Source organism: Notolepis coatsorum (assembly GCF_963971535.1).
Source record: "Notolepis coatsorum genome assembly, chromosome: 11".
Taxonomy (NCBI): Eukaryota; Metazoa; Chordata; class Actinopteri; order Aulopiformes; family Paralepididae; genus Notolepis; species Notolepis coatsorum.
In genome coordinates, this window is record NC_140175.1 from 2,492,575 (window position 1) to 2,517,663 (window position 25,089).

Here is a 25,089-nt window from a genome sequence, read left to right on the forward strand (position 1 = left end):
CCCCCCTCTACAGTCATACAGTACACCCCCCCTCTCTACAGTCATACAGTACACCCCCCCTCTCTACAGTCATACAGTACACCCCCCCCCTCTCTACAGTCATACAGTACACCCCCCCCTCTACAGTCATACAGTACACCCCCCCCTCTCTACAGTCATACAGTACACCCCCCCTCTCTACAGTCATACAGTACACCCCCCCCTCTCTACAGTCATACAGTACACCCCCCCTCTCTACAGTCATACAGTACACCCCCCCTCTCTACAGTCATACAGTACACCCCCCTCTCTACAGTCATACAGTACACCCCCCCTCTCTACAGTCATACAGTACACCCCCCCTCTCTACAGTCATACAGTACACCCCCCCTCTCTACAGTCATACAGTACACCCCCCCCTCTCTACAGTCATACAGTACACCCCCCCCCTCTCTACAGTCATACAGTACACCCCCCTCTCTACAGTCATACAGTACACCCCCCTCTCTACAGTCATACAGTACACCCCCCCTCTCTACAGTCATACAGTCATACAGTACACCCCCCCTCTCTACAGTCATACAGTACACCCCCCCTCTCTACAGTCATACAGTACACCCCCCCTCTCTACAGTCATACAGTACACCCCCCCCCTCTCTACAGTTATACAGTACACCCCCCCCCTCTCTACAGTCATACAGTACACCCCCCCTCTCTACAGTCATACAGTACACCCCCCCCTCTCTACAGTCATACAGTACACCCCCCCTCTCTACAGTCATACAGTACACCCCCCCTCTCTACAGTCATACAGTACACCCCCCCCCTCTCTACAGTTATACAGTACACCCCCCCCTCTCTACAGTCATACAGTACACCCCCCCTCTCTACAGTCATACAGTACACCCCCCCCTCTCTACAGTCATACAGTACACCCCCCCTCTCTACAGTCATACAGTACACCCCCCCTCTCTACAGTCATACAGTACACCCCCCCCCTCTCTACAGTCATACAGTACACCCCCTCTCTCTACAGTCATACAGTACACCCCCCCTCTCTACAGTCATACAGTACACCCCCCTCTCTCTACAGTCATACAGTACACCCCCCTCTACAGTCATACAGTACACCCCCCTCTCTACAGTCATACAGTACACCCCCCTCTCTCTACAGTCATACAGTACACCCCCCTCTACAGTCATACAGTACACCCCCCCTCTCTACAGTCATACAGTACACCCCCCCCTCTCTACAGTCATACAGTACACCCCCCCTCTCTACAGTCATACAGTACACCCCCCCCTCTCTACAGTCATACAGTACACCCCCCTCTCTCTACAGTCATACAGTACACCCCCCATCTCTACAGTCATACAGTACACCCCCCCTCTCTCTACAGTCATACAGTACACCCCCTCTCTCTACAGTCATACAGTACACCCCCCCTCTCTACAGTCATACAGTACACCCCCCTCTCTACAGTCATACAGTACACCCCCCCTCTCTCTACAGTCATACAGTACACCCCCCCTCTCTACAGTCATACAGTACACCCCCCCTCTCTACAGTCATACAGTACACCCCCCCTCTCTACAGTCATACAGTACACCCCCCCCTCTCTACAGTCATACAGTACACCCCCCCCTCTCTACAGTCATACAGTACACCCCCCTCTCTCTACAGTCATACAGTACACCCCCCCTCTCTACAGTCATACAGTACACCCCCCCTCTCTACAGTCATACAGTACACCCCCCCTCTCTACAGTCATACAGTACACCCCCCCTCTCTACAGTCATACAGTACACCCCCCTCTCTACAGTCATACAGTACACCCCCCCTCTCTACAGTCATACAGTACACCCCCCCCTCTCTACAGTCATACAGTACACCCCCCCCTCTCTACAGTCATACAGTACACCCCCCTCTCTACAGTCATACAGTACACCCCCCCCCTCTCTACAGTCATACAGTACACCCCCCCTCTCTACAGTCATACAGTACACCCCCCCCCTCTCTACAGTCATACAGTACACCCCCCCTCTCTACAGTCATACAGTACACCCCCCTCTCTACAGTCATACAGTACACCCCCCCTCTCTACAGTCATACAGTACACCCCCCCTCTCTACAGTCATACAGTACACCCCCCCTCTCTACAGTCATACAGTACACCCCCCCTCTCTACAGTCATACAGTACACCCCCCCTCTCTACAGTCATACAGTACACCCCCCCTCTCTACAGTCATACAGTACACCCCCCCTCTCTACAGTCATACAGTACACCCCCCCTCTCTACAGTCATACAGTACACCCCCCCTCTCTACAGTCATACAGTACACCCCCCCTCTCTCTACAGTCATACAGTACACCCCCCTCTCTACAGTCATACAGTACACCCCCCCTCTCTCTACAGTCATACAGTACACCCCCCTCTACAGTCATACAGTACACCCCCCTCTCTACAGTCATACAGTACACCCCCCTCTCTACAGTCATACAGTACACCCCCCCTCTCTACAGTCATACAGTACACCCCCCCTCTCTACAGTCATACAGTACACCCCCCCTCTCTACAGTCATACAGTACACCCCCCCTCTCTACAGTCATACAGTACACCCCCCCTCTCTACAGTCATACAGTACACCCCCCCCTCTCTACAGTCATACAGTACACCCCCCCTCTCTCTACAGTCATACAGTACACCCCCCCTCTCTACAGTCATACAGTACACCCCCCCTCTCTACAGTCATACAGTACACCCCCCCTCTCTACAGTCATACAGTACACCCCCCTCTCTACAGTCATACAGTACACCCCCCCTCTCTACAGTCATACAGTACACCCCCCCCCTCTCTACAGTCATACAGTACACCCCCCCCCTCTCTACAGTCATACAGTACACCCCCCCTCTCTACAGTCATACAGTACACCCCCCCCCTCTACAGTCATACAGTACACCCCCCCTCTCTACAGTCATACAGTACACACCCCCCTCTCTACAGTCATACAGTACACCCCCCCCTCTCTACAGTCATACAGTACACCCCCCCCCTCTCTACAGTCATACAGTACACCCCCCCTCTCTACAGTCATACAGTACACCCCCCCCCTCTCTACAGTCATACAGTACACCCCCCCCTCTCTACAGTCATACAGTACACCCCCCTCTCTACAGTCATACAGTACACCCCCCTCTCTACAGTCATACAGTACACCCCCCTCTCTACAGTCATACAGTACACCCCCCCTCTCTACAGTCATACAGTACACCCCCCCTCTCTACAGTCATACAGTACACCCCCCCTCTCTACAGTCATACAGTACACCCCCCTCTCTACAGTCATACAGTACACCCCCCTCTCTACAGTCATACAGTACACCCCCCTCTCTACAGTCATACAGTACACCCCCCCTCTCTACAGTCATACAGTACACCCCCCCTCTCTACAGTCATACAGTACACCCCCCCTCTCTACAGTCATACAGTACACCCCCCCTCTCTACAGTCATACAGTACACCCCCCCTCTCTACAGTCATACAGTACACCCCCCCCTCTCTACAGTCATACAGTACACCCCCCCTCTCTACAGTCATACAGTACACCCCCCTCTCTCTACAGTCATACAGTACCCCCCCCCCTCTACAGTCATACAGTACACCCCCCCCCTCTCTACAGTCATACAGTACACCCCCCCTCTCTACAGTCATACAGTACACCCCCCCCTCTCTACAGTCATACAGTACACCCCCCTCTCTCTACAGTCATACAGTACACCCCCCCCTCTCTACAGTCATACAGTACACCCCCCTCTCTCTACAGTCATACAGTACACCCCCCCTCTCTACAGTCATACAGTACACCCCCCCTCTCTACAGTCATACAGTACACCCCCCCTCTCTACAGTCATACAGTACACCCCCCCTCTCTACAGTCATACAGTACACCCCCCCTCTCTACAGTCATACAGTACACCCCCCTCTCTCTACAGTCATACAGTACACCCCCCCTCTCTACAGTCATACAGTACACCCCCCCCTCTCTACAGTCATACAGTACACCCCCCCCTCTCTACAGTCATACAGTACACCCCCCCCTCTCTACAGTCATACAGTACACCCCCCCTCTCTACAGTCATACAGTACACCCCCCCTCTCTACAGTCATACAGTACACCCCCTCTCTCTACAGTCATACAGTACACCCCCCCTCTCTACAGTCATACAGTACACCCCCCCTCTCTACAGTCATACAGTACACCCCCCCTCTCTACAGTCATACAGTACACCCCCCCTCTCTACAGTCATACAGTACACCCCCCCTCTCTACAGTCATACAGTACACCCCCCCTCTCTACAGTCATACAGTACACCCCCCCTCTCTACAGTCATACAGTACACCCCCCCTCTCTACAGTCATACAGTACACCCCCCCTCTCTACAGTCATACAGTACACCCCCCCTCTCTACAGTCATACAGTACACCCCCCCCTCTCTACAGTCATACAGTACACCCCCCCTCTCTACAGTCATACAGTACACCCCCCCTCTCTACAGTCATACAGTACACCCCCCCTCTCTACAGTCATACAGTACACCCCCCCTCTCTCTACAGTCATACAGTACACCCCCCCTCTCTACAGTCATACAGTACACCCCCCTCTCTCTACAGTCATACAGTACACCCCCCCTCTCTACAGTCATACAGTACACCCCCCCCCTCTCTACAGTCATACAGTACACCCCCCCCTCTCTACAGTCATACAGTACACCCCCCTCTCTACAGTCATACAGTACACCCCCCTCTCTACAGTCATACAGTACACCCCCCCTCTCTACAGTCATACAGTACACCCCCCCTCTCTACAGTCATACAGTACACCCCCCCTCTCTACAGTCATACAGTACACCCCCCCTCTCTACAGTCATACAGTACACCCCCCTCTCTACAGTCATACAGTACACCCCCCTCTCTACAGTCATACAGTACACCCCCCCTCTCTACAGTCATACAGTACACCCCCCCTCTCTACAGTCATACAGTACACCCCCCCTCTCTACAGTCATACAGTACACCCCCCTCTCTACAGTCATACAGTACACCCCCCCTCTCTACAGTCATACAGTACACCCCCCCTCTCTACAGTCATACAGTACACCCCCCCCCTCTCTACAGTCATACAGTACACCCCCCCCCTCTACAGTCATACAGTACACCCCCCTCTCTACAGTCATACAGTACACCCCCCCTCTCTACAGTCATACAGTACACCCCCCCCTCTCTACAGTCATACAGTACACCCCCCCTCTCTACAGTCATACAGTACACCCCCCCCTCTCTACAGTCATACAGTACACCCCCCCCCTCTCTACAGTCATACAGTACACCCCCCTCTCTCTACAGTCATACAGTACACCCCCCCCTCTCTACAGTCATACAGTACACCCCCCCCTCTCTACAGTCATACAGTACACCCCCCCTCTCTACAGTCATACAGTACACCCCCCCCTCTCTACAGTCATACAGTACACCCCCCCTCTCTACAGTCATACAGTACACCCCCCCTCTCTACAGTCATACAGTACACCCCCCCTCTCTCTCTACAGTCATACAGTACACCCCCCCCCCTCTCTACAGTCATACAGTACACCCCCCCCTCTCTCTCTACAGTCATACAGTACACCCCCCCTCTCTACAGTCATACAGTACACCCCCCCTCTCTCTCTACAGTCATACAGTACACCCCCCCTCTCTACAGTCATACAGTACACCCCCCCTCTCTCTCTACAGTCATACAGTACACCCCCCCCCCTCTCTACAGTCATACAGTACACCCCCCCTCTCTACAGTCATACAGTACACCCCCCCTCTCTACAGTCATACAGTACAACCCCCCCCCTCTCTACAGTCATACAGTACACCCCCCTCTCTACAGTCATACAGTACACCCCCCCTCTCTACAGTCATACAGTACACCCCCCCTCTCTACAGTCATACAGTACACCCCCCCCTCTACAGTCATACAGTACACCCCCCCTCTCTACAGTCATACAGTACACCCCCCCTCTCTACAGTCATACAGTACACCCCCCCTCTCTACAGTCATACAGTACACCCCCCCTCTCTACAGTCATACAGTACACCCCCCCTCTCTACAGTCATACAGTACACCCCCCCTCTCTCTACAGTCATACAGTACACCCCCCTCTCTCTACAGTCATACAGTACACCCCCCCTCTCTACAGTCATACAGTACACCCCCCTCTCTCTACAGTCATACAGTACACCCCCCCTCTCTACAGTCATACAGTACACCCCCCCTCTCTACAGTCATACAGTACACCCCCCCTCTCTACAGTCATACAGTACACCCCCCCTCTCTACAGTCATACAGTACACCCCCCCTCTCTACAGTCATACAGTACACCCCCCCTCTCTCTACAGTCATACAGTACACCCCCCCTCTCTACAGTCATACAGTACACCCCCCCTCTCTACAGTCATACAGTACACCCCCCCTCTCTACAGTCATACAGTACACCCCCCCCTCTCTACAGTCATACAGTACACCCCCCCTCTCTCTACAGTCATACAGTACACCCCCCTCTCTACAGTCATACAGTACACCCCCCCCCTCTCTACAGTCATACAGTACACCCCCCTCTACAGTCATACAGTACACCCCCCCTCTCTCTACAGTCATACAGTACACCCCCCTCTCTACAGTCATACAGTACACCCCCCCTCTCTCTACAGTCATACAGTACACCCCCCTCTCTACAGTCATACAGTACACCCCCCCCCTCTCTACAGTCATACAGTACACCCCCCTCTCTACAGTCATACAGTACACCCCCCCCCTCTCTACAGTCATACAGTACACCCCCCCCTCTCTCTACAGTCATACAGTACACCCCCCCCTCTCTACAGTCATACAGTACACCCCCCTCTCTACAGTCATACAGTACACCCCCCCTCTCTACAGTCATACAGTACACCCCCCCTCTCTACAGTCATACAGTACACCCCCCTCTCTACAGTCATACAGTACACCCCCCCTCTCTACAGTCATACAGTACACCCCCCCTCTCTACAGTCATACAGTACACCCCCCCCCCCTCTCTACAGTCATACAGTACACCCCCCTCTCTACAGTCATACAGTACACCCCCCCTCTCTACAGTCATACAGTACACCCCCCCTCTCTACAGTCATACAGTACACCCCCCCTCTCTACAGTCATACAGTACACCCCCCCCCCTCTCTACAGTCATACAGTACACCCCCCTCTCTCTACAGTCATACAGTACACCCCCCCTCTCTACAGTCATACAGTACACCCCCCCTCTCTACAGTCATACAGTACACCCCCCCTCTCTACAGTCATACAGTACACCCCCCCTCTCTACAGTCATACAGTACACCCCCCCTCTCTACAGTCATACAGTACACCCCCCCTCTCTACAGTCATACAGTACACCCCCCCTCTCTACAGTCATACAGTACACCCCCCCTCTCTACAGTCATACAGTACACCCCCCCCCCTCTCTACAGTCATACAGTACACCCCCCTCTCTCTACAGTCATACAGTACACCCCCCCTCTCTACAGTCATACAGTACACCCCCCCTCTCTACAGTCATACAGTACACCCCCCCTCTCTACAGTCATACAGTACACCCCCCCCCCTCTCTACAGTCATACAGTACACCCCCCTCTCTACAGTCATACAGTACACCCCCCCTCTCTACAGTCATACAGTACACCCCCCCTCTCTACAGTCATACAGTACACCCCCCCTCTCTACAGTCATACAGTACACCCCCCCCCTCTCTACAGTCATACAGTACACCCCCCTCTCTCTACAGTCATACAGTACACCCCCCCCTCTCTACAGTCATACAGTACACCCCCCCCTCTCTACAGTCATACAGTACACCCCCCTCTCTACAGTCATACAGTACACCCCCCCTCTCTCTACAGTCATACAGTACACCCCCCCTCTCTACAGTCATACAGTACACCCCCCCTCTCTACAGTCATACAGTACACCCCCCTCTCTACAGTCATACAGTACACCCCCCTCTCTCTACAGTCATACAGTACACCCCCCCTCTCTACAGTCATACAGTACACCCCCCCTCTCTACAGTCATACAGTACACCCCCCCCTCTCTACAGTCATACAGTACACCCCCCCTCTCTACAGTCATACAGTACACCCCCCCTCTCTCTACAGTCATACAGTACACCCCCCTCTCTACAGTCATACAGTACACCCCCCCCTCTCTACAGTCATACAGTACACCCCCCCCTCTCTACAGTCATACAGTACACCCCCCCTCTCTCTACAGTCATACAGTACACCCCCCCCCCCTCTCTACAGTCATACAGTTGACAGGAGTGTTTCTCTGCAGGATCTGGGGAACATTGGACCGTCGTATGACAACCAGAAACAGACCACCGCCACGCCCCCTGCTGGAGGGCTGAATGGTACCAACCTAACCCTCTGTATTACTGTACAACATCTGTATTATTGACCCGTCTTCCTTTAGCACCAAATGTTAAACCATGATGTTTAACAACCGGCATTACTACCCAATATAACCAGTATTACTACCCAATATAACCAGTATTACTACCCAATATAACCAGCATTACTACCCAATATAACCAGCATTACTACCCAATATAACCAGTATTACTACCCAATATAACCAGCATTACTACCCAATATAACCGGCATTACTACCCAATATAACCAGCATTAACACTTTCAGTGCCAACAACGAGATTTCTCGTTAGTTCATGCCAACCGTTGAGTGCCAGCCCGACGAGAGATCTCGTTTTTAATCGTTATTTTTCACGTTACCAGTGGGGATCTGTCTGAACTCGAACAGGGAAAATACCGCCCCCTATCGTCTCTCCGGATGGTACTGCACCCCATTGGATTGGATTGAATGAAACTCATGGAGAAAAAAAAGTCCTTCCACATTTTACTTGTCAGGCATGTAATCCGAGCCTACTCTAGTCATCGCCCACCATCAGAACAGCAGAGAATATGTGTTTCCAGTACCCAGCGTTGGATCAATAAACGCGATCGATATTTGGAATGGCGATCAGGAATTGGAATAATCTTTTTGGAGAACATCTGATCTGAGGTAAGGAATCTATTTTACCAGTCTTGGGATAATCTGAGCTATTTTCACCTATATATCAGCGTGTGCCATATGTGTGTGCGATCAGGAAATAAGATAATCGATCTCTCAGCCCGCTTCTATAGCATGCATAAGTACACACATACTATCGATAATCTAGCGTTTATTCAATATGCCATAAAGAAATATTTTTTTCATCAATACGTTCCCATTTTATACCGTGATGAATATGAGTGTTATATCGGAATGGTCTGGGATAATTCCTGCAAGGCTAGTTATAAGGCGCTAAGCTAATAACGTTAAATCGATTGGCGTTTCGGCCCTACACAAGCTAGAGCATTTGATCTGTATTATGTTCCACCATGAATGCATGAAAGGAGGGGGGGGAGGGGGCGGGGGAAGTCGTTTCTGATTATTGATTACCAGTAACGGCATTAGTATTGAATGCTAAAAACGCTAATCAGCTGGATCGGTATGAAAACATTGCACAATCAAGCCAGAATTTACGTCAGATAGTCCTTACCTGTGGCCGGGAGTATTCCAAAAATAATATTCCAATTGTTTGATCGCCATCTGGTACATCCAATGTCGATTAGGGCCACGGCATAATCAATCACAGCATATGCATCTGATGTCCCGTAGACGTTTGGATGCGACCGATTGAACCTCTAGCCTTGCCGTCTGGTAAAAACCTGCGCCCGGAGACGTTACAGTGTAACACAAGGGTCTGGAACAGGTTTTACTGCAGCTCGATACTGCCACCTGGGAGAATCTGGCCGGTACTGCACCCTCTGCGTCACAGTAGGGCTTCTAACGGCAACATACGGGTCCCTGGCATTAAATAGGATATTAAAATCGAGAGGAAAAAAGAAAAAAATGAACCAGACACGTAATATTACGTGGGTGGCACTGATTGAGTTAATGACTAAATGTTATTAATGTTAGTCTAATCTAATGGATGACTATAATGACTGTTATTAATGTTAATGACTAAATGTTATTAATGTTAATGACTAAATGTTATTAATGTTAGTCTAATGGATGACTATAATGACTGTTATTATTAATGTCAATTACTAGATGTTATATTAATGTTAATGACTAGATGTTATATTAATGTTAACGACTAGATGTTATATTAATGTAACGTTAACGGTGTGACAGTCAGCCGTCCTAAGTGCCGTGTGTTGTGTTCCAGGTGGATCCTCGTTCTCAGGTGACTATGTGGTGTATTATCCTCTGGCCCCGCCCCCGAACGCTGTGTTGGCCCCGCCCCCGAACGCTGTGTTGGCCCCGCCCCCGAACGCTGTGTTGTTGTGTCGCTGCCGCTGCTATGTTGTTGCCCTGCTCTGGACAGGAAGTTGGCCCTGAGGTTCAAAGTCAAAGCATCTGTTTCCTGTTCAGCCCTCTTTTATTATCAAAAAAAATGCATTGTCGTCGGCGTTTGGGGCAGGAACAGATGTTCAGTCGGTATCTTATGGGCAACTTCACCGTGTCCCCACGTGTCCTCGCTGCCCGCTGTCTCTCTGCCCCCCCCCCCCCCCCCCCCCCTCTTGCTGGGTGACTTAACCTCCACCAGCTTGCTGCTCATGGGTCCTCCGACGACACTCTCTCCTCCCTGTATTGCTGTGTCTCTGGAGAGTTGAAGCGTCTCTCTCTCTCCTCCCTGTATTGCTGTGTCTCTGGAGAGTTGAGTCGTCTCTCTCTCCTCCCTGTATTGCTGTGTCTCTGTGGAGAGTTGAAGCATCTCTCTCTCTCCTCCCTGTATTGCTGTGTCTCTGGAGAGTTGAGTCGTCTCTCTCTCCTCCCTGTATTGCTGTGTCTCTGGAGAGTTGAGTCGTCTCTCTCTCCTCCCTGTATTGCTGTGTCTCTGTGGAGAGTTGAAGCGTCTCTCTCTCTCCTCCCTGTATTGCTGTGTCTCTGTGGAGAGTTGAAGCATCTCTCTCTCCTCCCTGTATTGCTGTGTCTCTGGAGAGTTGAAGCATCTCTCTCTCCCCTCCCTGTATTGCTGTGTCTCTGGAGAGTTGAAGCATCTCTCTCTCTCCTCCCTGTATTGTTGTGTCTCTGGAGAGTTGAAGCATCTCTCTCTGTGTCTCTGGAGAGTTGAGTCATCTCTCTCTCTCCTCCCTGTATTGTTGTGTCTCTGGAGAGTTGAAGCATCTCTCTCCTCCCTGTATTGCTGTCTCTGGAGAGTTGAAGCATCTCTCTCCTCCCTGTATTGCTGTGTCTCTGGAGAGTTGAAGCATCTCTCTCTCTCCTCCCTGTATTGCTGTGTCTCTGGAGAGTTGAGTCGTCTCTCTCTCTCCTCCCTGTGTTGCTGTGTCTCTGGAGAGTTGAAGCATCTCTCTCTCCTCCCTGTATTGCTGTGTCTCTGGAGAGTTGAAGCATCTCTCTCTCTCCTCCCTGTATTGCTGTCTCTGGAGAGTTGAAGCATCTCTCTCTCCCTGTGTTGCTGTGTCTCTGGAGAGTTGAAGCATCTCTCTCTCCTCCCTGTGTTGCTGTGTCTCTGGAGAGTTGAAGCATCTCTCTCTCCTCCCTGTATTGCTGTGTCTCTGGAGAGTTGAAGCATCTCTCTCTCCTCCCTGTATTGCTGTCTCTGGAGAGTTGAAGCATCTCTCTCTCCCTGTGTTGCTGTGTCTCTGGAGAGTTGAAGCATCTCTCTCTCTCCTCCCTGTATTGTTGTGTCTCTGGAGAGTTGAAGCATCTCTCTCTCTCCTCCCTGTATTGCTGTCTCTGGAGAGTTGAAACGTCTCTCTCCTCCCTGTATTGCTGTGTCTCTGGAGAGTTGAAGCATCTCTCTCTCCTCCCTGTATTGCTGTGTCTCTGGAGAGTTGAAGCATCTCTCTCTCTCCTCCCTGTATTGCTGTGTCTCTGGAGAGTTGAAGCATCTCTCTCTCTCCTCCCTGTATTGCTGTGTCTCTGGAGAGTTGAAGCATCTCTCTCTCTCCTCCCTGTATTGCTGTCTCTGGAGAGTTGAAGCATCTCTCTCTCTCCTCCCTGTATTGCTGTCTCTGGAGAGTTGAAGCATCTCTCTCTCTCCTCCCTGTATTGCTGTCTCTGGAGAGTTGAAGCATCTCTCTCTCCTCCCTGTGTTGCTGTGTCTCTGGAGAGTTGAAGCATCTCTCTCTCCCCTCCCTGTATTGTTGTGTCTCTGGAGAGTTGAAGCATCTCTCTCTCTCCTCCCTGTATTGCTGTGTCTCTGGAGAGTAGAAGCATCTCTCTCTCTCCTCCCTGTATTGCTGTGTCTCTGGAGAGTTGAAGCATCTCTCTCTCTCCTCCCTGTATTGCTGTGTCTCTGGAGAGTTGAAGCATCTCTCTCTCTCCTCCCTGTATTGCTGTCTCTGAAGAGTAGCAGCATCTCTCCGTTTGCTCGTCTGCGTTCATCCAACACCTATTCCCTCCTTTCCCTCCTTCCTCCCCCCTCTTCCTCGTCAGACAGACGTGCGTTTATACAGTGTTGTTTACGTTATTCGGGCTAGATTAGTCTTTGAGAGAGTGGAGAGATGCCACAGGAAAGCCTTCATTGTCCTATTCACACGGTGGCCATTTTGCTCTTGCCGTGCTCGGGTTGGGATTCCTCAGTCTCCACCCTGTTCCCACCTTGGGTGGAGAGGAATCCCAACCTGAGCATGACATGAGAGCAAAATGGTTGCTGTGTGAATATGGTCAATTGTGTGTGTCTGTGTATGGTGTGGATACAATCTTATGTACCTAGAGTTATGCAGCTCTCTAGTGACACCTAGTGGTGTGGCATACAGTCAGGCTAGTCAGGCCCCTCCCCCCTTCCACCTATCACCCTTCTATTCACTTCTATTGGCTATTCACTATTACTATTCACTACTATATTACTATTCACTACTATTAATAATAATAATAACTAGACAATTCCGCGCGTGGAAAGTGTGGGTGACGCCTGTGCACCGCCGGCCAACGGGAGAGGGTCTCTCGCGAGTCTGACAAACAAAAAAAACGTATTAAAAAATTTTTTTTCCGAGTTTTAAAATTTGTTTGGAAAAAAAAAATTTATGGAAAAAAAATGTATTAAAAAAAACTTTTCTGAGTTTTTAAAAAATTTCTGACTTTTCCAAGTTTTAAAAAAAATTCAGACTTTTCCGAGTTTAAATTTTTTTTCGGACTAAGTGGGTGTGGCATAATGGGGCGTGGTCTAAGGATCGGGGGAGTGGTCAACATCGACCAATGAAAGAGGATATCCCTACCGAGTCCAATGGCACAACCCGCAAGTCTCTACGACAAACGGTTCAAGAGATACACTGAGGGGGTGTGGCCTAAGGGGGCGTGGTCTAAGGATCGGGGGAGTGGTCAACATCGACCAATGAAAGAGGATATCCCTACCGAGTACAATGGGTCAACATAGACCAATGAAAGAGCACATCCCTACTGAGTACAATGACATAACCCGCAAGACAGAGGGCGCTGTCAAGCAATTCAGTACTGCTACACAGAGGGGCAAGTAAGGGTTAACTCCATGAGAGGTCATTGGCAGGTCAGCTGTAGCCATGAGCCACACACCTGTTACCTAATTAGGCACGAATGACTTGCACTTTCGATACAATGCATTTCAATGAGGGCAGACGCATGACTGCATTGTCACGATGATTAAAAGCAAACAATAAGAGATGAAGCGTTGTGAAGCGCAGATGAGCACTTCAAGGAGTATGTGAAGCGTTGTGTGCGATATTGTGGCATTCCGTCGACAATTGTGGCCGCGGTGACGATCGGAACACAAGGGGGGAAAAGCGATAAAACCAGCCTATTCTTAGAGTGGCTAGCCATTGGTGTCTATGGGGAGGAGAACCTTCAAACAAATGGTCATCAGTTGAGATGGAAATGTCCAATTCCATTTATTTTTCTTTTGTGAGCGAGCCGACAGCCGTGTCATCGTGTCACGGCTGTAAATACACGAGATTAGTATTGATGAAGAGGAGGGTCTGAAAGAGGCTGATGGTGTTTGAACTCTTAGTATTGATGAAGAGGAGGGTCTGAAAGAGGCTGATGGTGTTTGAACTCTTAGTATTGATGAAGAGGCGGGTCTGAAAGCGGCTGATGAAGAGGAGGGTCTGAAAGAGGCTGATGATGAAGAGGAGGCTCTGAAAGAGGCTGATTGGTCAAAGCGCTGTGTGAACTAATCCCGCCTCTCTGCCTGCTGTCCCTGATAATAATAACCTGCTTCCTCTGGTCCGTCAAGCCCCCCCCCCCCCCCCCCCCCCCTGCTGTGTTTGGTGCTCAGTCATGTGACCCGTCATGTGACCCCCCCGTCATGTGACCTGTGCTTGTGTTCGCCAGGTGCTCTGGCTCCGGGTCCGGGGAAGGGGAGAGGAGCCAAGCGCAAGCAGCAGCAGCAGCAGGAGGGAGGGGCCACGGCCGGGGGAGGAGCCAAGAGGACACGCAGGTGGAGGACCAGAGACACACACACAGGAGACACACACACACACAGGCAGAGACACACACACAGGCAGAGACACACACACAGGCAGACACACACAGGAGACACACAGGCAGAGACACACACACAGGAGACACACAGGCAGAGACACACACAGGAGACACACAGGCAGAGACACACACACACACACACAGGCAGAGACACACACACACACACACAGGCAGAGACACACACACACACACACAGGCAGAGACACACAGGCAGAGACACACACACACACACAGGCAGAGACACACACACAGGCAGAGACACACAGGCAGAGACACACAGGCAGAGACACACACACACAGGCAGAGACACACACACACACAGGCAGAGACACACAGGCAGAGACACACAGGCAGAGACACACAGGCAGAGACACACAGGCAGAGACACACACACACACAGGCAGAGACACACACACACACACAGGCAGAGACACACACACACACACAGGCAGAGACACACAGGCAGAGACACACACACACACACAGGCAGAGACACACACACACACACAGGCAGAGACACACACACAGGCAGAGACACACACAGGCAGAGACACACACACACACAGGCAGAGACACACACACACACACACAGGCAGAGACACACACACAGGCAGAGACACACACAGGCAGAGACACACACACACACACAGGCAGAGACACACACACACACAGGCAGAGACACACACACAGGCAGAGACACACACAGGCAGAGACACACACACACACACACACACAGGCAGAGACACACACACACAGGCAGAGACACACACAGGCAGAGACACACACACACACACACACACAGGCAGAGACACACACACACAGGCAGAGACACACACACACACAGGCAGAGACACACACACACAGGCAGAGACACACACACACACAGGCAGAGACACACACACACACACACACAGGCAGAGACACACACACACACAGGCAGAGACACACACACACACACACAGGCAGAGACACACACACAGGCAGAGACACGCACAGGCAGAGACACACACAGGCAGACACACACACACACACACAGGAGACACACGGGCAGAGACACACACACAGGCAGAGACACACACACACAGGAGACACACAGGCAGACACACAGGAGACACACAGGAGACACACACACAGGAGACACACACACAGGAGACACACACACAGGAGACACACACACAGGAGACACACTCTCACACAGTCAGAGACACACACACACAGTCAGAGACACACACACACACAGGCAGAGACACACACACACAGTCAGAGACACACACACACACAGGCAGACACACACACTCAGTCAGAGACACACACACACACAGGCAGACACACCTACACACACAGGCAGACACACACACTCAGACACACACACACACTCAGACACACACACTCACACACACAGTCAGACACACTCACTCAGACACACACACTCACTCAGACACACACACACACTCAGACACACACACTCACACACACAGGCAGACACACACACACAGGCAGACACACACACTCACACACACACTCGGACACACACACACTCAGACACACACACTCACACACACACTCAGACACACTCACACACACACACACACACTCAGACACACACACACTCAGACACACACTCACACACACACAGGCAGACACACACTCACACACACACTCAGACACACACACACTCAGACACACACACTCACACACACACTCAGACACACTCACACACACACACACACACACTCAGACACACACACACTCAGACACACACTCACACACACACAGGCAGACACACACACACACACACACACTCAGACACACACACACTCAGACACACACACTCACACACACACTCAGACACACTCACACACACACACTCAGACACACACACACTCAGACACACACTCACACACACACAGGCAGACACACACACACACACACACACTCAGACACACACACTCACACACACACTCAGACGTCTCCCTCCTTGCACGTTACGTCAGTATTGACCTCTGACCTCTCCGCAGCGACCCCCTGTTCTCGGCGCAGCGCCTGCCCCCCCACGGCTACCCCCTGGAGCACCCCTTCAACAAGGACGGGTACCGCTACATCCTGGCCGAGCCCGACCCCCACGCCCCCGACCCCGAGAAGCTGGAGCTGGACTGCTGGGCCGGGAAACCCATCCCTGGGGATCTGTACCGGGCCTGCCTCTACGAGAGGGTTCTGCTGGCCCTGCACGACCGGGGTACACACACACACACACACACACACTCACTCACTCACTCACTCACTCACTCACTCACTCACACACACACACACACACTGTACCGGGCCTGCCTGTACGAGAGGGTTCTGCTGGCCCTGCACGACCGGGGTACACACACACACACACACACACACACTCACACTCACACTCACACACACACTAGGGATGCACCGATCCGATATCGGTAAAATAGCTGGATCGGGTATCGGTAAATAAATAATAAATCGTTTTTTTTTTTTCTTTTTTTATAATAATAAATAAAATAAGAAATAAGTAACCATTCAGTACATTTATATCTGTGTTTAATTTGTTACATTTTGTTTCACTAAGTTAGGAAGGTAATGTTTTAAGTCAAGCCTGATGTTGCCTTGTTGCACAAAAGAATGATCCCAGTCTCTTCCACACAGTGAGGCACACAGTTTATTAATTGAATGAATGAAGTTTATTTTCCGTCTTTGTTTACAACAAATCAAAAACACACTCTGTACCGAGCCCGTCTGTGAGAGAGAAAAAACTCTTAACCCTAACACACCTTACTGTCATGCACTTGTCCTAATAAACTAACCTACACTGTAGCACTCAACACTTTGATGAACATTGTTACTCAGCTGATAGAGTTGTTCCTTCCTGATGACTTGTCGTACAGATCTTGTAAGTCGCTTTGGATAAAAGCGTTCAGCTAAATGACTAAATGTAAATGAGTGAGCTGCTGGCCTTACGTGTGTGTGTCTCTGTGTGTCTCTGTGTGTGTGTGTGTATCTGTCTCTCTGTGTGTCTCTGTGTGTCTCTGTGTGTGTGTGTGTGTATCTGTCTCTCTGTGTGTGTCTCTGTGTGTCTCTGTGTATCTGTCTCTGTGTGTGTCTCTTGTGTCTCTGTGTGTGTCTCTTGTGTCTCTGTGTGTATCTGTCTCTGTGTGTGTCTCTGTGTGTCTGTCTGTCTGTCTCTGTCTGTCTCTGTGTGTGTGTGTGTGTGTATCTGTCTCTCTGTGTGTGTCTCTGTGTGTATCTGTCTCTGTGTGTGTCTCTGTGTGTGTGTGTGTGTGTGTATCTGTCTCTGTGTGTGTCTCTGTGTGTGTCTGTCTGTCTCTGTGTGTGTCTGTGTGTGTGTGTATATGTCTCTGTGTGTGTATCTGTCTCTCTGTGTGTGTCTCTGTGTGTATCTGTCTCTGTGTGTGTCTCTGTGTGTGTCTGTCTGTCTCTGTGTGTGTCTGTGTGTGTGTGTATATGTCTCTGTGTGTGTATCTGTCTCTGTGTGTGTATCTGTCTGTCTCTGTGTGTGTGTGTGTGTATATGTCTCTGTGTGTGTATCTGTCTCTGTGTGTGTCTCTTGTGTCTCTGTGTGTCTCTGTGTGTGTATCTGTCTCTGTGTGTGTCTCTGTGCGTCTCTGTGTGTGTGTCTCTCTGCAGCTCCGCAGCTGAAGATCTCAGACGACCGCCTCACCGTCTCGGGGGAGAAGGGCTACTCCATGGTGAGGGCGTCGCACGGCGTCCGCAGGGGCTCCTGGTTCTTCGAGGTCTCCGTGGACGAGATGCCCCCCGAGACCGCCGCGCGGCTGGGCTGGTCGCAGCCGCTGGGTGAGTGGCGCTGGGCGTACAGCTGATCCCAGGTCTGATCCCAGGCCAGCAGAGGTACCATGTGGTACACGGGTCTGATCCCAGGTCTGATCCCAGGCCAGCAGAGGTACCATTTGTTCACCACACGCTAGGAACAAAAATTGTAAAGCGCTTTTGGATAAAGAGCTGTTCTATAATTCTATATAATATTCTAATAGGAGCACGTTCAGTGCTAGACTAACACTCCCTAGATGTAGCGCTGAACGGCACAGGAAGTCCTTCATTCCGACAGCCATCAGACTTTACATCACTGAGCACAGGGTGACGGTACTATCTTCTGGACTTTTACTTTTAAACCAACATGGTACAATATTACACTTTTACTGTACACTTACTGTATATTTCTGTATATTTCTACTGTATATTTTACATTAGAATGTATATATACATAACATAGGAAATGTATACCCCGGACTGTATTTTATTCTTAGGCTTATTTTTATTCTTATTCGTGACTTTTGTTTTTAAATGCTAAAAGTAGATATAAAATAGAATAGAAAGTCAAAAGTACGTGAGCAAAAAGTGTTCAGTCAATATACATATTGTACAATATGTACAATACAGAGTAAAAATGAGTAACAGTGAGTTACAGTACAATGCAGAAATGGGATGAGGTACGACTTAGGGTGAGGTGCAATGAGGTATGAATTGTAGTGCAAATCTCTTTACCAATCAATATAAAGTGTGTTAAAAGTGTCTAAAGTGGGTGCTACGGTGAGTGTTTATCTAAAGTGAGTGAGTGTGTGTGTGCGCTGTGAGTGTAGTTGATGGTTTGTTACATAGTAACAAAAATAAAAAATAAAATAAAATATAGGTCTATGAATGGAGATCGCGATTTTATTTTTTCCGATTAATTGTGCATCATCCCTAATATCCTCTGTGTGTGTGTGTGTCGCAGGCAACCTGCAGGCTCCTCTGGGCTACGACAAGTTCAGCTACTCCTGGCGCAGCAAGAAGGGCACGAGGTTCCACCAGTCGCTGGGCAAGCACTACTCCTCCAGCTACGGGCAGGGAGACGTCCTGGGCTTCTTCCTGCAGCTGCCAGAGGGCACGGAGACGGCCAAGGCCCTGCCCGACACCTACAAGGACAAGGTCTCCGTTTCAGTCCTGTTCTCAGTCTGGCAGCCTCTATACCTCTCTGTTTCAGTCCTGTTCTCATTCTAGCAGCCTCTATACCTCTCTGTTTCAGTCCTGTTCTCATTCTAGCAGCCTCTATACCTCTGTTTCAGTCCTGTTCTCATTCTAGCAGCCTCTATACCTCTCTGTTTCAGTCCTGTTCTCATTCTAGCAGCCTCTATACCTCTCTGTTTCAGTCCTGTTCTCATTCTAGCAGCCTCTACACCTCTCTGTTTCAGTCCTGTTCTCATTCTAGCAGCCTCTATACCTCTCTGTCAGTCCTGTTCTCATTCTAGCAGCCTCTATACCTCTGTTTCAGTCCTGTTCTCATTCTAGCAGCTTCTATACCTCTCTGTTTCAGTCCTGTTCTCAGTCTGGCAGCCTCTACACCCCTCTGTTTCAGTCCTGTTCTCATTCTAGCAGCCTCTATACCTCTGTTTCAGTCCTGTTCTCATTCTAGCAGCCTCTATACCTCTCTGTCTCAGTCCTGTTCTCATTCTAGCAGCCTCTATACCTCTCTGTTTCAGTCCTGTTCTCATTCTAGCAGCCTCTATACCTCTGTTTCAGTCCTGTTCTCATTCTAGCAGCCTCTATACCTCTCTGTCTCAGTCCTGTTCTCATTCTAGCAGCCTCTATACCGCTCTGTTTCAGTCCTGTTCTCAGTCTGGCAGCCTCTATACCTCTCTGTCTCAGTCCTGTTCTCATTCTAGCAGCCTCTATACCTCTCTGTTTCAGTCCTGTTCTCATTCTAGCAGCCTCTATACCTCTCTGTTTCAGTCCTGTTCTCATTCTAGCAGCCTCTATACCTCTGTTTCAGTCCTGTTCTCATTCTAGCAGCCTCTATACCTCTCTGTTTCAGTCCTGTTCTCATTCTAGCAGCCTCTACACCTCTCTGTTTCAGTCCTGTTCTCATTCTAGCAGCTTCTATACCTCTCTGTTTCAGTCCTGTTCTCATTCTAGCAGCCTCTATACCTCTCTGTTTCAGTCCTGTTCTCATTCTAGCAGCCTCTATACCTCTCTGTTTCAGTCCTGTTCTCATTCTAACAGCTTCTATACCTCTGTTTCAGTCCTGTTCTCATTCTAGCAGCCTCTATACCTCTCTGTTTCAGTCCTGTTCTCATTCTAGCAGCCTCTATACCTCTCTGTTTCAGTCCTGTTCTCATTCTAGCAGCCTCTATACCTCTCTGTTTCAGTCCTGTTCTCATTCTAGCAGCCTATATACCTCTCTGTTTCAGTCCTGTTCTCAGTCTGGCAGCCTCTATACCTCTCTGTTTCAGTCCTGTTCTCATTCTAGCAGCCTATATACCTCTCTGTTTCAGTCCTGTTCTCAGTCTGGCAGCCTCTATACCTCTCTGTTTCAGTCCTGTTCTCAGTCTGGCAGCCTCTATACCTCTCTGTTTCAGTCCTGTTCTCATTCTAGCAGCCTCTATACCTCTGTTTCAGTCCTGTTCTCATTCTAGCAGCCTCTCTACCCCCCTGTTTCAGTCCTGTTCTCATTCTAGCAGCCTCTATACCTCTCTGTTTCAGTCCTGTTCTCATTCTAGCAGCCTCTATACCTCTCTGTTTCAGTCCTGTTCTCATTCTAGCAGCCTCTATACCTCTCTGTTTCAGTCCTGTTCTCATTCTAGCAGCCTCTATACCTCTCTGTTTCAGTCCTGTTCTCATTCTAGCAGCTTCTATACCTCTCTGTTTCAGTCCTGTTCTCATTCTAGCAGCCTCTATACCTCTGTTTCAGTCCTGTTCTCATTCTAGCAGCCTCTATACCTCTGTTTCAGTCCTGTTCTCATTCTAGCAGCCTCTATACCTCTCTGTTTCAGTCCTGTTCTCATTCTAGCAGCCTCTACACCTCTCTGTTTCAGTCCTGTTCTCATTCTAGCAGCCTCTACACCTCTCTGTTTCAGTCCTGTTCTCATTCTAGCAGCTTCTATACCTCTCTGTTTCAGTCCTGTTCTCATTCTAGCAGCCTCTACACCTCTCTGTTTCAGTCCTGTTCTCATTCTAGCAGCTTCTATACCTCTCTGTTTCAGTCCTGTTCTCATTCTAGCAGCTTCTATACCTCTCTGTTTCAGTCCTGTTCTCATTCTAGCAGCCTCTATACCTCTGTTTCAGTCCTGTTCTCATTCTAGCAGCCTCTATACCTCTCTGTTTCAGTCCTGTTCTCATTCTAGCAGCCTCTATACCTCTGTTTCAGTCCTGTTCTCATTCTAGCAGCTTCTATACCTCTCTGTTTCAGTCCTGTTCTCATTCTAGCAGCCTCTATACCTCTCTGTCTCAGTCCTGTTCTCATTCTAGCAGCCTCTATACCTCTCTGTTTCAGTCCTGTTCTCATTCTAGCAGCTTCTATACCTCTCTGTTTCAGTCCTGTTCTCATTCTAGCAGCCTCTATACCTCTCTGTTTCAGTCCTGTTCTCATTCTAGCAGCCTCTATACCTCTCTGTTTCAGTCCTGTTCTCATTCTAGCAGCTTCTATACCTCTCTGTTTCAGTCCTGTTCTCATTCTAGCAGCCTCTATACCTCTCTGTTTCAGTCCTGTTCTCATTCTAGCAGCCTCTATACCTCTCTGTTTCAGTCCTGTTCTCATTCTAGCAGCCTCTATACCTCTCTGTTTCAGTCCTGTTCTCATTCTAGCAGCCTCTATACCTCTCTGTTTCAGTCCTGTTCTCATTCTAGCAGCCTCTATACCTCTCTGTTTCAGTCCTGTTCTCATTCTAGCAGCCTCTATACCTCTCTGTTTCAGTCCTGTTCTCATTCTAGCAGCCTCTATACCTCTGTTTCAGTCCTGTTCTCATTCTAGCAGCCTCTATACCTCTCTGTTTCAGTCCTGTTCTCATCCTAGCAGCCTCTATACCTCCCTGTTTCAGTCCTGTTCTCATGCTAGCAGCCTCTATACCTCTCTGTTTCAGTCCTGTTCTCATTCTAGCAGCCTCTACACCTCTGTTTCAGTCCTGTTCTCATTCTAGCAGCCTCTATACCTCTCTGTTTCAGTCCTGTTCTCATTCTAGCAGCCTCTACACCTCTCTGTTTCAGTCCTGTTCTCATTCTAGCAGCCTCTATACCTCTCTGTTTCAGTCCTGTTCTCATTCTAGCAGCCTCTATACCTCTCTGTTTCAGTCCTGTTCTCATTCTAGCAGCCTCTACACCTCTCTGTTTCAGTCCTGTTCTCATTCTAGCAGCCTCTACACCTCTCTGTTTCAGTCCTGTTCTCATTCTAGCAGCTTCTATACCTCTCTGTTTCAGTCCTGTTCTCATTCTAGCAGCCTCTATACCTCTCTGTTTCAGTCCTGTTCTCATTCTAGCAGCCTCTATACCTCTGTTTCAGTCCTGTTCTCATTCTAGCAGCTTCTATACCTCTCTGTTTCAGTCCTGTTCTCATTCTAGCAGCCTCTATACCTCTCTGTTTCAGTCCTGTTCTCATTCTAGCAGCCTCTATACCTCTCTGTTTCAGTCCTGTTCTCATTCTAGCAGCCTCTACACCTCTGTTTCAGTCCTGTTCTCATTCTAGCAGCCTCTATACCTCTCTGTTTCAGTCCTGTTCTCATTCTAGCAGCCTCTATACCTCTCTGTTTCAGTCCTGTTCTCATTCTAGCAGCTTCTATACCTCTCTGTTTCAGTCCTGTTCTCATTCTAGCAGCCTCTACACCTCTGTTTCAGTCCTGTTCTCATTCTAGCAGCTTCTATACCTCTCTGTTTCAGTCCTGTTCTCATTCTAGCAGCCTCTATACCTCTCTGTTTCAGTCCTGTTCTCATTCTAGCAGCCTCTATACCTCTCTGTTTCAGTCCTGTTCTCATTCTAGCAGCCTCTATACCTCTCTGTTTCAGTCCTGTTCTCATTCTAGCAGCCTCTATACCTCTCTGTTTCAGTCCTGTTCTCATTCTAGCAGCCTCTATACCTCTCTGTTTCAGTCCTGTTCTCATTCTAGCAGCCTCTATACCTCTCTGTTTCAGTCCTGTTCTCATTCTAGCAGCCTCTATACCTCTCTGTTTCAGTCCTGTTCTCATTCTAGCAGCCTCTATACCTCTGTTTCAGTCCTGTTCTCATTCTAGCAGCCTCTATACCTCTCTGTTTCAGTCCTGTTCTCATTCTAGCAGCCTCTACACCTCTCTGTTTCAGTCCTGTTCTCATTCTAGCAGCCTCTATACCTCTGTTTCAGTCCTGTTCTCATTCTAGCAGCCTCTATACCTCTGTTTCAGTCCTGTTCTCATTCTAGCAGCCTCTATACCTCTCTGTTTCAGTCCTGTTCTCATCCTAGCAGCCTCTATACCTCTCTGTTTCAGTCCTGTTCTCATTCTAGCAGCCTCTATACCTCTGTTTCAGTCCTGTTCTCATTCTAGCAGCCTCTATACCTCTGTTTCAGTCCTGTTCTCATTCTAGCAGCCTCTACACCTCTCTGTTTCAGTCCTGTTCTCATTCTAGCAGCTTCTATACCTCTCTGTTTCAGTCCTGTTCTCATTCTAGCAGCCTCTACACCTCTCTGTTTCAGTCCTGTTCTCATTCTAGCAGCCTCTACACCTCTCTGTTTCAGTCCTGTTCTCATTCTAGCAGCCTCTCTACCTCTGTTTCAGTCCTGTTCTCATTCTAGCAGCCTCTACACCTCTCTGTTTCAGTCCTGTTCTCATTCTAGCAGCCTCTACACCTCTCTGTTTCAGTCCTGTTCTCATTCTAGCAGCCTCTCTACCTCTCTGTTTCAGTCCTGTTCTCATTCTAGCAGCCTCTATACCTCTCTGTTTCAGTCCTGTTCTCATTCTAGCAGCCTCTATACCTCTCTGTTTCAGTCCTGTTCTCATTCTAGCAGCCTCTATACCTCTCTGTTTCAGTCCTGTTCTCATTCTAGCAGCCTCTCTACCTCTCTGTTTCAGTCCTGTTCTCATTCTAGCAGCCTCTATACCTCTCTGTTTCAGTCCTGTTCTCATTCTAGCAGCTTCTATACCTCTGTTTCAGTCCTGTTCTCATTCTAGCAGCCTATATACCTCTCTGTTTCAGTCCTGTTCTCATTCTAGCAGCCTCTATACCGCTCTGTTTCAGTCCTGTTCTCATTCTAGCAGCCTCTACACCTCTCTGTTTCAGTCCTGTTCTCATTCTAGCAGCTTCTATACCTCTCTGTTTCAGTCCTGTTCTCATTCTAGCAGCCTCTACACCTCTCTGTTTCAGTCCTGTTCTCATTCTAGCAGCCTCTACACCTCTCTGTTTCAGTCCTGTTCTCATTCTAGCAGCCTCTATACCTCTCTGTTTCAGTCCTGTTCTCATTCTAGCAGCCTCTACACCTCTCTGTTTCAGTCCTGTTCTCATCCGAACAGCCTCTACTCTACACCTCTCTGTTTCTGCCACCACAGCGCCTGGTTATTGAAACATCATCACTGGTGTTTCACGCAGCTTTTCTATGGGTCTCTTGTTTTCCTTCCAGGCACTCATTAAGTTCAAGAGCTACCTGTACTTTGAGGAGAAGGACTATGTGGACAAGGCAGAGAAGAGTCTCAAGACGGTCAGCCCCAGCAAGGTTAGTAAACCATA

General features: G+C 49.6%; 1 protein-coding gene across 2 annotated transcripts in view; it reads left to right on the forward strand.

Moving 5' to 3' along the window:
* The window catches only part of LOC311236811 (set1/Ash2 histone methyltransferase complex subunit ASH2-like), a gene marked incomplete at its 5' end in the record, with an annotated part of 48,035 nt that overhangs the window by 13,554 nt on the left and 9,392 nt on the right, over positions 1 to 25,089 (forward strand). The window contains 7 exons of one of the 2 annotated variants that reach the window (XM_084324575.1): positions 8,400 to 8,475; positions 10,339 to 10,356; positions 14,445 to 14,550; positions 16,613 to 16,830; positions 18,258 to 18,425; positions 19,363 to 19,556; positions 24,983 to 25,075. In XM_084324575.1, the coding sequence (XP_084180701.1) occupies positions 8,400 to 8,475; positions 10,339 to 10,356; positions 14,445 to 14,550; positions 16,613 to 16,830; positions 18,258 to 18,425; positions 19,363 to 19,556; positions 24,983 to 25,075 (873 nt within the window). The remainder of the gene's footprint in view (positions 1 to 8,399; positions 8,476 to 10,338; positions 10,357 to 14,444; positions 14,551 to 16,612; positions 16,831 to 18,257; positions 18,426 to 19,362; positions 19,557 to 24,982; positions 25,076 to 25,089) is intronic. The other variant, XM_084324576.1, reaches the window with a different exon arrangement.